This window comes from Zootoca vivipara, chromosome 8 (genome assembly GCF_963506605.1).
Source record: "Zootoca vivipara chromosome 8, rZooViv1.1, whole genome shotgun sequence".
Classification (NCBI taxonomy): domain Eukaryota; kingdom Metazoa; phylum Chordata; class Lepidosauria; order Squamata; family Lacertidae; genus Zootoca; species Zootoca vivipara.
In genome coordinates this window covers 49,322,440-49,339,514 of record NC_083283.1, presented here as the reverse complement: position 1 = coordinate 49,339,514, position 17,075 = coordinate 49,322,440, and the positions used below count along the sequence as shown (strand labels likewise).

The 17,075-nt window shown below is 40.9% G+C and overlaps 1 protein-coding gene across 2 annotated transcripts; it reads left to right on the top strand.

Annotated features, from left to right (window-relative positions):
- Positions 1 to 6,787: 6,787 nt before the first annotated feature.
- Positions 6,788 to 17,060, top strand: LOC118090258 (uncharacterized). Of its 2 annotated transcripts, XM_060277913.1 has the most exons (8): positions 6,803 to 6,865; positions 9,059 to 9,201; positions 10,483 to 10,569; positions 11,739 to 11,829; positions 12,710 to 12,878; positions 14,709 to 14,806; positions 15,387 to 15,519; positions 16,830 to 17,060. In XM_060277913.1, exons 1-8 carry the CDS (start codon positions 6,833 to 6,835, stop codon positions 17,057 to 17,059), a joined length of 984 nt encoding a protein of 327 aa, XP_060133896.1. In that variant the 5' UTR covers positions 6,803 to 6,832; the 3' UTR covers position 17,060. The 2 variants fall into 2 exon arrangements, with proteins under 2 accessions (XP_034981632.1, XP_060133896.1); XM_035125741.1 differs by lacking the exon at positions 16,830 to 17,060 and having other exon boundaries at positions 6,788 to 6,865; positions 15,387 to 15,668.
- The last annotated feature ends 15 nt before the right edge of the window (positions 17,061 to 17,075 follow it).

Below are 17,075 nucleotides of genomic sequence, written 5' to 3'. Positions count from 1 at the left end.
CACAATTGTATTTATTGCATCACTATGCATCACTTAAAAAAACTTTTAAGCAATATAATCTCATATCTGCGGACAATAAAATACTACACACACACATTGCATAATGCTTAAAATATGCTCACAGTTTGACTTCAAAATACCTATTTGTTGCATTTATTTATCACCTTTCTGTCAAGTCCCTCCAAGCAGTTCATAATTTTAAAATACTAAAACATATGATATAAAATGTAAAGTTATCCCTAGATGGGGAGAGGGAAGTCTGACTGGAGCAGGTCTTAGTGTTGCTTTACTTGCCTTGACCACTTTCTTCTTCCTTCTCATGGGGTAGATTACTGTTGGAGCAACTGGACATGAGAAAGGCTTCATTTCCTTCAAAAGTGTAAATCACTCCATGGATTAGCGCTAATTGCAAGTGTGTGGCCAGCCAAGCCAGCTGCTATGGTAATGGCCCCGTGCCCCTACTATATCTGTGATAGATGCATGTCAACTCAGTAGTGTCCGTTAATCAATTAGCCAGTCAGTGTTACTTGTCAAGTGTAACATCTTGAATTGCTGAACTTATTTAGAGCAAAAGAGATACTTTGTACTTTTATGTATCTGTGTATATCCATATCTGCCTACAACCTACAAGCTGTATATCTACATCCAGAATTGTGGAAATACAATTACTGTATGGGAAAATTTTCACAACTCTGCTCTCTCTAAAATTTGTGTTATGCTATGCCCCACATGGCAGTCATTTTTTAACCGGTGCCCACAGCACTCTTAAAATTTGAAATGTGCTCACTGGCCCTAATAATAATAATAATAATAATAATAATAATAAACAATAACAATAATAATTTGTTATTTATACCCTGCCCATCTGGCTGGGTTTCCCCAGCCACTCTTGGCGGCTTCCAACAGAAGTATTAAAAGACAATAACTTATTAAACATTAAAAGTTTCCCTAAACAGGGATGTCCTCTAAAAGTCTGGTAGTTGTTTTTCTCTTTGACATCTGGTGGGAGGGCGTTCCACAGGGCGGGTGCCACTACCGAGAAGGCCCAGTGATTCCTGAGTTACAGGGTTCTAGCAATTACAGTATATTGCAACTTGTTCATACCTACTACATGAAAGGCATGAACAGACATACTTGGGAGAGAAAATGTAGAACACAGGTGTGAATGGAGACCAGAATGCAGATCCTAAAACCCTAGTGTAATGGTATTCTAAGACTCAGGAGCCTCCACAAACTGTACCCTGTGAAACCTTTATAATCAGTTTTCAAATGCAGTGGCACATACTATGATCACAGTACTGTAGTAGTCTTTTGAAATAATATGACAGTCGGGGAGGAATTTAAGTAATATTATTTAAAAGATTATCGATTTTATGAAAATCATCCTGGATAGTATTGTAATGCAACCTTGAAGTGTGTGTGTGTCTGTGTATCACTGTCACTCTTTCTCTCTGAGTGTACTGTGTATGCAATATCTAGTGAAAGTATAATTAAATATTGAAACAGGAACTATAATTCCAAACACACTTTATAAAAAATTATGCACATGTGAAATATACAAATTTTATTTAACACTCTTCTGGCTTTTAAAAATATCTGTTGTAGTTTGGTTATAAGTGATATGAGCATTATTTTCCAGCACATTTCCCACATATTCATTTAGTATTCAGCTTTTATGTCCCAACTGCAGCTAACATATTTTTCCACCCTGATTTTTCTTGCTAGGGCATGCTTTGGAGACATTCTGTGTGCAGCCGGAATTATGCATAATGAAACCTTACTCACTGGAACATGAAGGCTGGTATGTAGAAAACTGCTTCTACTTTATTCATAATGCAGAAGTGGCAGGATCAGCTTCTGAATAATAATGCAAATATTGATTCATTATAATATGATGAATCACAGACAGCTTGGGGACTCTTAAAAACTACTGTAGGCAGCCCCCCCAAAGTACCAACATACAAAGAAAGGGATTTACAGTGCAGTCCTAAACATGCCAGCTTAGAAGTAAGTGCTATTGAATTCAATGGGGCTTTCTACCTCCTGACTTGCACAACAGATAGAACAGCGAGCCTGTATGTAGCAATAAAGCTGAGACCGTTAACAATCCTATCTTTCTTTTTATTTTATTTTTTGAAAAAATATACATCTCATTTGTATTATGTTTTTATTTTGTGTGTGTGTGCGCGCGCACACACCAAACCTGCTACTTGCCACAATGTCTACTAGACTGGTAAGGGCTGTGAGGAAGTCATGGAGGCATGGCCAATCAGTTCAGAAGGGTGTAGCCAGTTGCTCCCGGGTTCCCCCCCCCCTTCTTCCCTTGTAAAGATACTGTGGACACTTAAGCATACCTATGACAAACTTAGGTGCTACTTGAAGGATTTTTTAATTTTGTTTCAATTATGCAAATACTTAGCACCGAACTGGATTGTTCACTCTTTGGGTTAGAAGTTCTTATTTTAATTGTGTACATGGCCATCTACATTGATGGTGGTATATAAATAAATAAATCACCAACATTAGTAAGTTTTATTATTTAAGAGCACCCTGGTTTCGCTGAACAATAGTGAATACCTGTGCAAATATAAGCCTTAGTTCTTGAATTTACATGCGGCAAAGTTATAGTGAAAGTATATTAAAATGTCCCAGGGGTGTGAAACTGTGTTGCTCCAGATTTCCTTGGACTCCCATCAGCCCCAGCCAGCATGGCCAGTGGTCCTGGATGAAGGGAGCTGGGAGTCCAGTAACTTCCACATGTTTCCAGTTCTTGCTGTAAATAAGGATTAATTATTTCAAAAGGATTCTGATGAAAGAACCATAGCTCAATGGAACAGTGATAATAACAGAGCTGTATTTTTATCCCAGTCCCTCCAACTGCTCAGTTTAGTTCACCGTGAATGACAGATGCTTCCTAGCTGTTGAACTGTGCTCTGATGTACCTTTCATAACCCCAGGAAGTCTATATTTCATAACACTGACTTTCATAACTTGACTTCTTGGTGCTGTTGACTAAAAATAGCCTCTGCCTGATGAGACTGAAATCCTTTTGATCACCAGGTGTCATTATGTTTTAAAAAGTCATGTAGCCTCTGTAAAAGTTGCACTTCATCCAGGTTTCTGCAGTTTCTATCTTCTGTAGAATGAATGTGCAATGTTTCTATATCCTGATTTAATTTAGAGAGATGCAATGAAATAAAGAATTACTCTTCTTCTGAAGGACCAAAATCCAACAGCACAATCCTACACGTCTACTTGGCTATAAATTCCAATGAGTTTAGTGGGGCTTGCTCCCAGGTAAGCATATACATGATTTGCATGCAAAAGGTCCTAGCTGAAATCCCAAGTGTCTCCAGATAGGGCTGAGAAAAACTGTAACCCTGTGTATCTGTTGCCAGTCAGTGTTAACAATAGTGAGCTAGATATACCAATGACATGACTTACTAGAGGGCAGCTTCCTATGTTCCTTTAAAAGATCTACAGAGAGGAGTCCCTTCAGCAGTGGGTCAGTTTATATGCCTAGTTACCAGAAGGTTGGTGATTCGAGTCCACCCAGGGATGGCTGTGAGCAGGATTCCTGCATTGCAAGGGGTTGGATTGGATGACACTAAGACTGCAATCATATACACACTTACCTGGGAGTAAGTCACACTTAACAGGACTGTTGGATTAGTCATATTCATATGCCAGTTACTTCTTTGCAGGGCTATTTTTCAGCTGGAACTCACCAGTACTCAGTTCCGGTGCCATTATAAGAGAACAAGAGTGAGTTCCAGCACCTCTTTTCCTATAAAAATAGAACTGTTTATTTGTTCAATATCCTATTGGTGTTACTTGGAGCCCTGTTCATGCAACCATAACCATGATTATGAATTTGTGGAGATGGGAGTAGGATTGTGTCCTTATTACTCGGAAAATTTGGCATAGACATGGAATTGCTACGGTATATATCTGGAGACCCTGCATTTTGTAGAATTACTGATCACACTGCAGAGCCAACATGCCTACATTTATATGGGGTAGTATTCAACTAAGTTATAGTTGAAACTGAAATGAATGAACATGACTAAGTTAGATCCATTAATTTCAATGGCTTTACTCTGTGTAAAACTTCGCTGAATACAGTACTACCCATGCAGATTCATAGCTGCCAAGTTCTCCCTTTTTTAAAGGGAAATTCCATTATGCTGAATAGGCTTCCTCGCGAGAAAAGGGAAAACCTGGCAGCTATGTGCAGATTTGGGGCAGAATTCAATGCAGCACTAAAGAGATCATTCCATCAGCACAAGCATTTCTGTTTGTCTGGTGGAAAAATCTCTACTTCCACTGCCACATGTTCTCCTGATCCTCCAGAGTGTATTGCCATGGTATGTGATTCTGATTGTTCTTTCACATATTCCTATCCAGAAATATGGTCACATGAACAAGAGAGAGTAGGCTGGTGCTCAGAGAGGCTACATAGGACTTTACAAGTTTTTTTAAAATAAATAAAATAATTAAAATGCTATTTGAATTAGGTCTCAAAACCAATAGCAAGGCAGTGAAGGCCTTTCAGAGCTGGCAATACTTGATCAGCATGATGGTCTCAGTTCAACTGGTCATACTCCTCTGAACTAGTTGAAGTTTCTAAAGAAATTTCCTAGGCAGCCCTATTTATAAAATATGAGAGTAAAACAGAAAACCCAGAGAATCCTGGATGTTTGCAAGATTAATTGTGACAAGATTATGTTTTTATGGAAGAGGCTGGTGTTAGCATACAAACTGCAGATGCAGCTAATTTGGGCATCCATTATGACGGCTACAAACACCAGTAATCTATAAATGAGGCTGTGTGCACATTACCAGTGTAAGATACAGACTCTGCATTTCTGTCCCATTTGCACATATGTGTTTCCCAATTGTACAGTGGCTGGTGGGTAGAGAAGGGGTGTGGATGCCTTCATATGGATTGCATTTTCATGCATTTTGCCCCAAACCAGGTTTGATCAAAATGGGGGGAGGGGGAATATGACCTAGTTGCATTTTTAGTCAGCAGTGTGTCTAGAGAGGTTTGGGGAGGAGAAATTAGCAGTAATTGGAACAAATAGCCCCATCCCAGTATGCCATAAATATTAGGAATCTCTACATATATTTGATCTTAATAGTGATCTTATACTGAGACTGTGTTCTGATCTATTTCACTTTCACTGTAATTGCATTTGTTGTTGTAAATTACAGTAAGTCCACAATTTATGTGGGGGTTAATATTCTGGGGATTATGCCTACAGCCAAAATTGTGCACAGTGAAGAGTCAAGACACATTGGTTGCCAAAGTCTTTTCCCCGGATGCCTACTCCTTTAAAAAAAAATAAAGGAAAAAAGGGGGGAGCCAAGTGTGTAAAGCTGAATATGCACAAGTTAAATGTGTGTAACTTGTGGGCTTACTGTACTGAATTTTCCAATAGGTCTGCCGGTCGTGTGACATGAAATTGTAACAAACTTCCCTGTAACCTGTGCAGCTGCCAGCTGGTAAATTAGGAATAACTTTGCTAAATCTAAATTGCTAACTGTAACCCTAGATGTAAATCCTACAGAATGGGACTTATGTGGATACAGGATCATAGCTAAATAGCTCATGGCTGCAAGCACTCATCTAGAAGCAGGTGCATTGTGCATCTAAATTTAGTACTGCAGGATCTTACAGCTATCCAGTTTCTTGAGTTTTCTAATAATTTATCTTTTAAAGTGTTGACATATATTATGATAAGCCAGAGCAGGACACAACCCTTACTTTCCAGTTCCTTTTTGTTCTTGTCTAGTTAATCCAGCAAAAAATAGCCTGGTTTGTTAGGCTTCAAATAAAAATGAAAAGTCGTTTGTATTTTTATATAAAAGGTTTGCTCACCTAACTTTCAATCAATTCATTGTGCCAGTAAGTTAAGCAGGTGTCTACCATTCTCAAACAGTGCAGGATAACACTCAGATATACTATTTAGCCTTAAAGATTGGCAATATGAAATTCATTAAACACCCACGACGTTAAATTTTAATATTTTGGCTGTTTCCAGAAGGGAAGCTGTGAGAGTCTCTTGCAGTGAAAACAGAAAGTATTGTGGACCCTTAAAAGCTAACGATTTCTCCCCATAATAAATGTGTATCTTTAGAGTTCTACAAAAGCCAATGCTATACTATATTTTGGCAGTTTCAAGTTCGTAAGTCTTTGCGTGCATGTTAACTCTTCTATATTCTCAACGAGCTTTGACCGCAAAAGAACTTCCTTTCAAAACCGAGTCGCCATCTCTTTATTACGTTTCAGTGCCGGGCTGGGGACACCGGAGTCACTTAGCCAAGTCAGAATCTTGTCACCATGGTAACCCAGAAGCAGAAATTCCGAAGCGGGGCCTGAAACTGCAGTCGCGTTTGGATGACCTCATAGAATTCTTTCTACCAACGTAAACAAGTCGGTTTCGCTCCCTTTCACTATTTGTGCTTTAGCGGCGTGGGGCCAGCCTATGAGTAGGCAGGGTTTTTATAATATTCATCGGGCGCAGGATACATGGTTTTTCCGTCTGTTGCGAATCCTTCCGTACTACTTTTACTCATGTAGCGCAGGCGCGACATTGGACAGCCCGCACGTGGGGGCCTTTCCTCCCGTTGCAAACTCGTCGCAGATGATAGGCTTTTAAGTTTAAGCCATTGAACTTGGAAACCCGGCGGCTTCGGCCTGATAAAAAGGAAGGCCCCTCCCCTCCCGCCGTTTCATTGGTTGTCTCTTTCGGGGGAAGGGCGGGCACGTGACCCTCCCCGGATGTTTGGCGTCCACTCCGTGTGGGAGGCTGTAGGAGGGAAGTGGATGGCGCTGCCGTCAGTTCACAGGTGCCTCCAAGTGAGTGACGGAAAGTGGCTCCCTAGGCGGCTACTGTCAGTGTCTAGAGAGACGCATCCGGTTCACCTCAAGGGGGTGGCGGCTGGGCGGATCCCGCTCTCTCCCCGTATCTTTTGCCCTTGTTCCAAACACACACCAGCCTTTCTTGTCGATTGAGGTCCTCTGCAGATTTCCTTCCTACTGCCATACACCGTCCCCCCCCCCCGTGTTATCTGCAGCGAGAGCCTTTTGGGTTGTGGCATCTCACTTTCGGAATTCCCTCCAAATGGTGTTGGGCGACAGCCAAAGAACTTTTATTGCTTTTGTGATACTGTTTGTCATTGTTCTATGATGATTATGATGATGAACAACCCTGGAAGCTTTTTGTTTGAAGATGTGGTATATAAATTATTTTAAAAAACAGTATGTTTCACTCAACCCCCCCCCCCCCAACCCCAGCAGAGGGCTACCGGTATGTATCTTTAACAGCTAGTTAGAACCTAAAAAGATAGATTCGGTGTTCCTCTCCACAAACTGGGAAGAACGGCCCATATTCATTTCTTATAGCTGCCATACAGCTGTTTATAGCATATAAACAGAGGAAAGACACCAAGTTATTGCTCCTTAATGTTTGCTAATTCATTGTCATAGTTGTCAACCCTCCCTTTTTTTTGCGGGAAACTCCCTTATTCCAGCGCTGTTTTCTGCTGCTATCCTGGATTGTTAGATATACCGTAGACTGTCCCCGGGACAGGTGATCCCTTATTTTCTAATCCGAAAGTTGACAGCTATGCTCATTTTATATATTTAAATTTATGCATTTGCCCAGCAGGAAAGTGGGCTGAAGGAAACAAATATAAAGTGATCTTAACTCATAGTAAACATTACTTCCTATTCACATCACTCTAGAAAACATTTTTTTAATTTTTAGTTTTGCACTAACACTGGTGTTGCAAGAGAGAGACTAGCTGGCCAGGGATGTTTTTGGGACTTCCCTGGATCTTCAATGGTCTGTGCCCAAAGATAAACATGGACATATACTTGACCCCATAATTTTACAATAGAATTTGTTAGACCGTGGCAGATAAAATATTTTCTCACCAAGACAAGACAAAGTATCCTGGCAATGCTATTCTTGTACATTTATTTAGTACATTTGGTCATGTAGTGTGGCTGTGTATGGGGGCATATGTGAGTTGGATTGAGAAAAAGTGGTATGAGAGCTGATTGTAGGCTATATATAAGTAATATCTAATAAGCTTAGATAGGATAGAAGGGAGTGCATACTTTTTTAAACTCTGAGAAACACTGATTTAACACAACAGTATGCAGAGCTCTAGGAAAGAACATAAAATGACATAGCCTTAAAGTTTACTGTCTAGATGAAAAAGTAGTGGTGGGATAAATTAAAATTATAAGGATGTGCTAAAGAAATTACGTACCTTTGAGAAGCAGATAAAGCATAGCTGTCCTGGTTTAGAAAATTCCTTTATGAACATTTTGAGGCAGGATAAAAATGACTTAATTATGAAGGAAATGGCAAAGATGGCATACAGGAAGAAGATGCATATATTAAGAGGAGGAATAAAGTAAGATAAAAAGAGAGAGGGCCAGTTCTGATGTACTGGTTGATGTGCATGGGTTGACTTGAGTCATGTTTCTCTTTAGTTGCCTAGCAGACCTGTATCTGTTGAGTGGTTTTCAACTCTTATTAGAGTTAAAGGAGCTAGTTAGTAAAACTACCTGAAATAAGGGCTACTTAGTAATAGTTTTTATATAGTATCATGTTTTACTCAGATTTGTGCTCAAACTCAGCGGTTTTTTAATTGAAAGAATGCTAGTTACAATAACCACAATACTGCACATGATATAAAATAAAAATATCACTACAGTTCTAGGCCAGTTAATATCCCAACATATCCTAAAGCTAATAACTCTAGTGTGTGCACCCCTCCTTTTTTCATATAGGGCTGGAAAAATCCCCCAACAGTTCTTCTGGCATTTCTACAATGTGAAATAGGAAAAAAAATGTTTTTCTGAGTTTGGAAACTAACATTCTAGGTTAGGTTTTGCGAGTATTTTGATTAAAGGGAGAACATCCTTAAAGAAGGAAAGCTAAAGTAGGATGTTTTACACAGTGATAACTATTCAATTGCACTAGTTAACTGCATCTGTTCCTAACATAAGAAACATTTTTTCTCTTCCCTTTTCCAGCTCCAACAAGAAAATCAGTTGCTGCTTAAAAAGCTGAGGCACGTACGCCTAAAAAACAAGCAGTTGGAATATGATTGGGCACAGTTACAAGAACAACTGCAAGGGCAAAAGAAGTTACTGCCTACTTGTGTCACAAAGAAAGAGTAAGACTATATATATCTTTGCTCCTTAGATGTCCATGTTTCCAGCTAAAGATTTGATTTAGACCCAGCCAGCATAGCCAATGGTCAGGGGTGATAGGATCTGTGGTTTGACAAACCCTTGGGCAGGAAGAGCACAGGTTGTAGTTTGCTATGCATCAGGTTTGAAGTAAGGTTGCACTTTGCAGTCTATGAAATCATTTCAAACACTTTTCAAAACATTTAAATTTGAGTTTTGGGAGTGTTTATACTATGACGCATGAAAAAGTATGTTTTTGGATAGATGGATTTATACTTTTCTCTTGAAGGATAAATATTGAAGATTAATTCCTATTCTTGACTCGTTAATTTTTTGGGATTATTAGACAGATATTGTCTCCCATGCGCAGCCATGCTCTGTAAATTGTGCTGGGTCTTCAAATAGCTCATTATATACTTCCACAGACTTTGTAGCTTTTTGAGGTACCTAATGCAGACTGCAGCTATGAGATATTATAGGAAAGCTGACTTAAGAAGCAGTAGTTTGGGAATCCATAATTGCTCTTATGGTCATATTTGATGTAGTACTTTAGGTAATATTTGCAGAGTTTTTACATTAAAGTACTCCTAAAGCAAGTCTGTGTGAGTTGAAGACATTGAACGAGGACTATGTTCACAGTAGTAGTTTATATATAATAATAAAACTATGGGGCAAGTAAATCTGCCATTGAATGAATTAATTATTTATTGTCTGAAAATGTGATAAATTAATGCTTTTTAAGAGGTGGAAATATTATTATTTCCCTGAAAAAAATATTTCTGTCTGAGCAAAAAAACAATTTCACCAAATGTAAATCTTGACTGTCCAGCTGAAAAATATTAATGAACATATATATTCAGTCCCCCCCATGCATTTATATCCCATCTTTTTCCAGTCATATCCCAAAGCAGTGTACATGTGGTTCCTAGGGTGTCTCCTATACAGCTACTTGCCAGACCTAGACCTGCTTAGCCTCAGCAAACTGATAGCCTTCATACCATGTTCTGATGCATGTGCCTTTAGGCCATGTGACCATGTTCTATGATCAATGATAATGTACTTTGGTGAACTTCTGTTATCTCATTGTTGTTTTTCCTAATAATATATCCAGATAATAAAAATCAAAATACAAGTATGTAGCTTTTGAGGCCACAGATTATTTTTGGCATTAACGTTTTTAATTGCTTCAGAATATACTATTAAGATAGAGAAAAATGTTCATGCTTGGGGAAGAGATTTTAAATTATCATATTTGTTTAACTTAGTGTGCCAGTTCAAACAGAAATCCACTTACCCCTTAAAGGCGATGGGTTTTATCGTAAGGAACATGAAGGAGTAAAGGAAAATGCTAGGTAAGTTGTGCAAGTATAGTTAGATGTATCTCTGCTATGAATCTGATTCTGTGCATATTTACGTAAAACATTAGTCCAGTTGTGGTCATGGAGATGTATTTCCAGTTAAGCGTGAATAGTATTGCAGCTGAGATAAAGAAAAACAATCCCCTCTCTTTTTTTAAAAAAATGAGCTTCTATTTTGGCATGTTACATTTTTGTCAGTGGTTTCATCCAATTTACTGCTGTGTGAGTTACATTATTTTCTCATAATAAACAGTTATTATCAGCTAGCAAATCTTGCTTTTGTCAGCTAGGCCATTCTAAAATTGTGTCACCAAGTCCTCAGTTAGATTCTTTTTACTCTAGATCTCACTGGGGTCAGTAGGTAATTAGGGTTCCCCTTCCTGCTGCCACTGCTATTATTGCTACAGTCCTTCTCAGATCTGTAGAGTTGGGCAGGGAGTCCTTTTCTGCTGGTCATGTCCATAGCTGCCAAGTTTTCCCTTTTCTTGCGAGGAAGCCTATTCAGCATAAGGGAATTTCCCTTTTAAAAAGGGAGAACTTGGCAGCTATGGTCATGTCTCAAACTTCCCCATCTCAGCTTCCTTCTGCACCATTCCTGAAATATACTCGGAGTCCTGCAGTGATTTCATGCTCTTTATTGCAACTTGTAAAACAGTGATTGAATTTCCCTCCAAACCTCTGGCTTTTATATACATCATTTACACAATGAGTCCTGTCTGATTGGCTGATTCTGCTTTCCTCCTGGAGCCTTATTGGTCTCCTCCTGCATGCCAATCAGTTGTTGCATTCTAGGATCCTTCCTGCCTATTGTTCTAGGATCGAAGCTTAGTACATAACAATTTCCCTGTAGTCCTGGAATTGTGACCAGTGGTAATAGGCCAAGGGCCTCTCCCGGTATACAGTACTTGCCCTTTTCTCTTCTTTTTACTCAACATTGTCACCCACACCCAGCCATTCCACCTCTGTAAGCCTCATCTTTCACATTCTGGATGTCAGTGTTTATCAAATCAAATCAAAACAAAACAAACACTTTGCATGTAGTGAATGGAACCCACCAAGCCCTGCTGCCAGTTCTTTTCAGAGGGGTTTGAACAAGCATTTCTGTATCTGTATCTGTATTAGGAAAATCAGCAGTTATCATTCTTGTCTGTTTGCTCTTCCAGAGTACTCCAGTTGTATCATAATCTACAGAAAAGGTATAATAAAGAATTAAAAACAAACCAAGGACAATGTGAAACCATTGCAAGACTTTCTGTAAGTTCTGGTCATATGATTTCATGTAAACTCTTACTTTAAGAGAGTACTCAAGATTTAGGGCTTGCCCACACTGGAATTTACTGTGTGTTTTCAGCTGTTTGTGTTCCATCTAATTTGCATAGTCCTCATGACATTTCCCTCAACAATGCCAATCTCAGTGATTCCCTACTGTAAATTTATCTGATATGGGGATAATGCAATTAGTAGTGGGGTTTTAGGGGAGGAGCCTTCTTTAGGCTGGCATTTTAATGGCCAGGATTAGTCAAGTGTTGGATAATTAACCATAATTTAATTGGACATTTTGTTTTTATTGTGCCTTGTTTTATTGTTAACTGTTAATATAAGCTCCAAACTCTTGGGAGCATGGGATAGACATTAGCTTTCAGCATCTGATGTAGCAAGGGTGATTTGCATAAAGAAAGAAAATAAGCAAGCCAATATTTTCTTTAACACATGGCTGCATGTTTAAGATCCTCTATGGATGAAAGACATTGTGTTTAGCATTTGGATTTGCTTGCATAGTGCATTTATTGGATTGGAGGTGCATGCACCCTTGCCAATAGATGAGTGTAGCTGACAGTCCTGAAGACGCTTGTAAAAATTCATATAACTGACACAAAACTGATTGACAGAAAATGAACATTATGCAATGTATGACATGTTGCAGGCATAGATTGAGTCAATAATGTTTCTCATTTCCATCTCACACTTTCATCTTTTGATTTGGATGGGAATCTGACTCCTTTTCTCTCACGTTTTTGTTGCTAGCTTCTAATGCCAATAAAGTTTAGTAAAGTGTGTAAAGTGTGCTTCCAAGGATGCTAGATATAGTATTAATTTAAATGCTTATTACAAATACTCTACTATTTTATCATAGATGAAAATTAATGATATGGAATACCAGCTTGATTTAGCAAACCAAAAGATGAAGAAGCTGGAAAGTAAAAAGATGTTACCAAAGGACAAACCTGATCCACTACAGGAAAAAAATGGGTCTTACAAATGTGTGTGTAAAAAGAAGGGGAGCTGTTCCTGCAAATATTTAGGTAAACATATACTTTGTGATCATGTTTCTTAGGCATGTTATGTCTGAATAAAGTTATTAAAATTATAACTGAAACAATATCTACAATATTCATGGAGGTTTCCCACTAGCTGGGTTAAATTCCAATACTTTCTTTGATACAGGGCGTTATTATAAAAGAAAATTGCCTGAAGATACTGTATAAGCATATTTTGTAAATTATGAATATGTAACATAATTTAGCTTTAGTGAGCTCCTAATGGTTTTTCTGGGGACGCAGGCAGTGCTGTGGGTTAAACCACAGAGCCCAGAGCAGGGGTCAGCAAACTTTTTCAGCAGGAGGCTGGTCCACTGTCCCTCAGACCTTGTGGGGGGCCAGACTATATTTTGAAAAAAAATATGAACGAATTCCTACAGGGGCGTACCCAGGATCAAAATTAGGGGGGGCAAGGGGCGGGAGGGGAGGGGCCACAGTGGGAATGTGGGCGGGGCTACGTGGCCTGCGCCTCCCAGTTCTTCCGAGGAGGCGGCCCCAGGCTCCCGCTCCCGGCACGAAGCTCCAGAGGCGTGCGGGAAGCGCAAGCTTGTGGCTGCCTCCTCCGCGCCTCCAAGCTGTTTCAAGGAGGCGGCCCCAGGATCCCGCGCCCAGCACGAAGCTCCAGAGGCGCAGGGAGCGTGAGCTTGTGCCTGCCTCCTCTGCGCCTCCCAGCGCTTTCAAGGAGGCGGCCCCAGGCTCCCGCGCCCGGCACGAAGCTCCAGAGGCGCACGGGGAGCGCGAGCTTGTGCCTGCCTCCACGCCTCGCAGCTCTTTCAAGGAGGCGGCCCCAGGCTCCCGTGCCCGGCACGAAGCTCCAGAGGTGCACAGGGAACGCAAGCTTGTGCCTGCCTCCTCCGTGCCTCGCAGCTCTTTCAAGGAGGCGGCCCCAGGCTCCCCCGCCCAGCACGAAGCTCCAGAGGCGCGTGGGGAGCGCGAGCTTGTGGCTGCCTCCTCCGCGCCTCCGCCCCTCCCTAGAAGCAGGGCTGGTGGGCGGAGGCGGAGCCCAGCCCAGCGGAGCGCGAGTTCAGCGTTCCCGCCCGCCGCGCCGCACTCTCTGGTTCCCCGCCGCGCTTGGCCTTGCCAGAGGGCGCGCCGGGGAGCTGGAGGGAGGGTGCGGCGCGGCGCGGCGGGAATGGCGAACTCGCGCTACGCCGGGCTGTGCTCCGCCTCTGCCCACCAGCCCTGCTTCTAGAGTAGGGCAGCTGCCCTAACTTGCCGAATGGTGGGTACGCCCTTGAATTCCTATGCCCCACAAATAATCCAGAGATGCATTTTAAATAAAAGGACACATTCTACTCATGTAAAAACACCAGGCAGGCCCCACAAATAACCCAGAGGTGCATTTTTTTTTTAAAAAAACCACATTCTACTCATGAAAAACATGTTGATTCCCAGACCGTCCACGGGCTGGATTTAGTAGGTGATTGGGCAGCATCCGGCCCCCGGGCCTTAGTTTGGGGAACCCCTGGCCTAGAGCTTGCTGATCAGAAGGTTGGAGGTTTGAATCCCTGTGACGGGGTGAGCTCCCGTTGCTCGGTCCCAGCTCCTGCTAACCTAGCAGTTCGAAAGCATGTCAAAGTGCAAGTAGATAAATAGGTACCGCTCCAAGTGGGAAGGTAAACGGCGTTTCCATGCGCTGCTCTGGTTCGCCAGAAGCGGATTAGTCATGCTGGCCACATGACCTGGAAGCTGTACGCCGGCTCCCTCGGCCAATAACGTGAGATGAGCGCCGCAACCCCAGAGTCGGTCACGACTGAACCTAATGGTCAGGGGTCCCTTTACCTTTACCTTTACTGGTTTTTCATTGTACTATAGACCAGCTGCTTTTTGAGATTCAGCATCTGAAGATGGAAAATGAATCATTATCTAAGGAAAGAAGAATGTTGAGAAATGAGCTTGCTGCATTAGACAAGGTAACTTTATCATTACTTATTGCACTTATATACCACCTTTCTGCCAAAACATCCAAGGTGATTTAATTTTCAAATACTAAAACAAATAAATGTTATAAAATGTAAAGTGGGGGAGAGGGGACAATCCGACTAGACAGGTCGCAGGATAGGGGCAGTCCAACAGTTTAGGTTTAATAAATGAGCTATTGAGTTCACTTCTTTGACTGGTCTTTTCAGTGTACAAAAAACAGCAACAACACCCCAAACTAACTGAGAAATTAACTAAAAAAATCTGTAATCAAGCCTTCAGTACCACACTGTGAACTTGTCCAGAAGATAAGTCCTCTAATTACTAGTTGAATAGGATTTGGCACACATTGCAGTTCACAAAATCTTCCATTGATTAGAATCTTGCATCTGTTAGATGTTAAGAGGAGTAACATTCCAATCAAATTAAAATTTGGACTTTTCATTAGCAAATCTTGAGTTCTTGTAAATCTTTTTTAAAATATGGTTTGTTTCCTATAAGTGTATTTCAGTGGTGAATACAAGAATGGACAAAGTGGGAAATTAAAATACTGTGTATGGTATTACTTTTTAGGATTTTTTTGATGAAATAGAAGATCTAAAATATGCACTTCAAGAAGCCATAAAACTTAATACTGAATATGAAAAGTGTTTGAAACAACTAAGTTCAACATACAGAATCACTTCTACATCAACTTTAAAAGCTGGTAGGCATCGTGGAACTTTAAATAAATCGTGGAAATAAAATGTTCAACCAAGATTATGAATAAACAGTTTAATATTGACTGTACTTTGCAATATTAACTTGCTTATGAGGAAGGCACTTATTTTGCAATAAAATCATGACTTTGACCAATTTTTAATCCTTTGCATAATTTGTGCAGTGCCTTTCTGCCTTTCTGCCTTTTTAATAAGTTATTTCTTGGTTTTGGATGTAACACTAAACTTTGGTTTAGCATTCTAGTAATGTACAGTACCTGCATGGAACTTTGTTCTTGAAAACTCTGGTACCCCCTATTTCTGTAGTATGTGACAGAGGTCAGAAGCATTCAGTTTTAATTTGAACAAACAACATATCCCCATTATAGCCCAGGGTTTCATAATTGTGGTTAGTTTAAACAAGCCATGATGAAACTGATATATTATTATTAATTAATTTATTAGATGCATTTTCCCACCACAAGCAACTCAAGGCGTTTTTACAAAAACAAAACCAAACCACAATCCTTGTATGCTCATTAACTATAGTTCTCCCACCAAACTCCCAACAGGCCCATTCTGGGGCAATCTATTTCCTAATCTGGGCATGGCCAATCCTGCCCAATTGCACCTCCACTGCAAGTGAGAGATAGAGAATGATATTTTCACTGGGTCTTAGAGGGTGAGAGGTGGTGGTCCCCAATATATCCTGCATCTGAGTTGTTTTGGGCTTCAACAATCACCAACACTTTGCTTTATGCTTGAAAGAGAATCTAGTAACAAGTACAGGGCAAGAACAAGTACCCATTAACATGCTTGCTGCTGTATTCTGGACGAAATGTAACTTCTGAAGACTCTTCAAAGGTAGACCTGCTGCAATAATCCAATATGGAAAGGAGTACTTCCCCATTCTGAAACCAGTTGAATCCCTATTCCAGAGTCTCACAATGAGCAGCTTTTAAATCTTGATTAGAGTAACCTTCTGTTAAGCCACATCTCACCACTGCAACAGGCAGCAGATCCAAAATCAAGTGGTTTCAAAGGCTCACAGGTTAAGGCGCCTGGTTGGCTTCTCTAGGGAGGGCATTCTGTAACTGGGATGCCACCGCCCAAAAAAGTCTTTTTTCCAGTAGCTACCAGTCGTTTCACACTTGGCGAGGGCCTCTGGCCTCTGAAGATGCTACAAAGCTTACAAGCTCTTCACAGGCACGAAAAACACAAAACGTAGAGGTGGGAGAAAGGAATGCTGTTGTGTGCATGAACTAATGAATAATGAAAATGAATAAATTTGAACGAACTATTGTTTCCTCTTGCTAAGTTAATGAAACCAGCTACCCCGAGTCCCCTGCATCGCCCTTGCACGCCCTCCGCCTCAGCTGTGCAGGGACAGCTGCCCAGGATAACCATCTCCGAACCAGCAGCAGCAGCAGCCGCCATGCTCCAGCGGAGAGCGACGCGGCGGCCAATCAAACGGCTGCCTCAGCGGGGCCAATGAGAGGCGCGCGAGGCTGGAGAACGAGGCGATCCAGGAAGCGAGGCATCCAATAAGCAAGTGCTTCGGTCG

Bases quoted from the DNA above. Each gene is read 5' to 3' on its own strand.
- LOC118090258 (XM_060277913.1), top strand. From the start codon at position 6,833: ATGGCGCTGCCGTCAGTTCACAGGTGCCTCCAA. The intron at 6,866-9,058 runs GTGAGTGACGGA...TCCCTTTTCCAG, and splicing joins CAGTTCACAGGTGCCTCCAA to CTCCAACAAGAAAATCAGTT. The intron at 15,520-16,829 runs GTAGGCATCGTG...CCTCTTGCTAAG, and splicing joins TACATCAACTTTAAAAGCTG to TTAATGAAACCAGCTACCCC.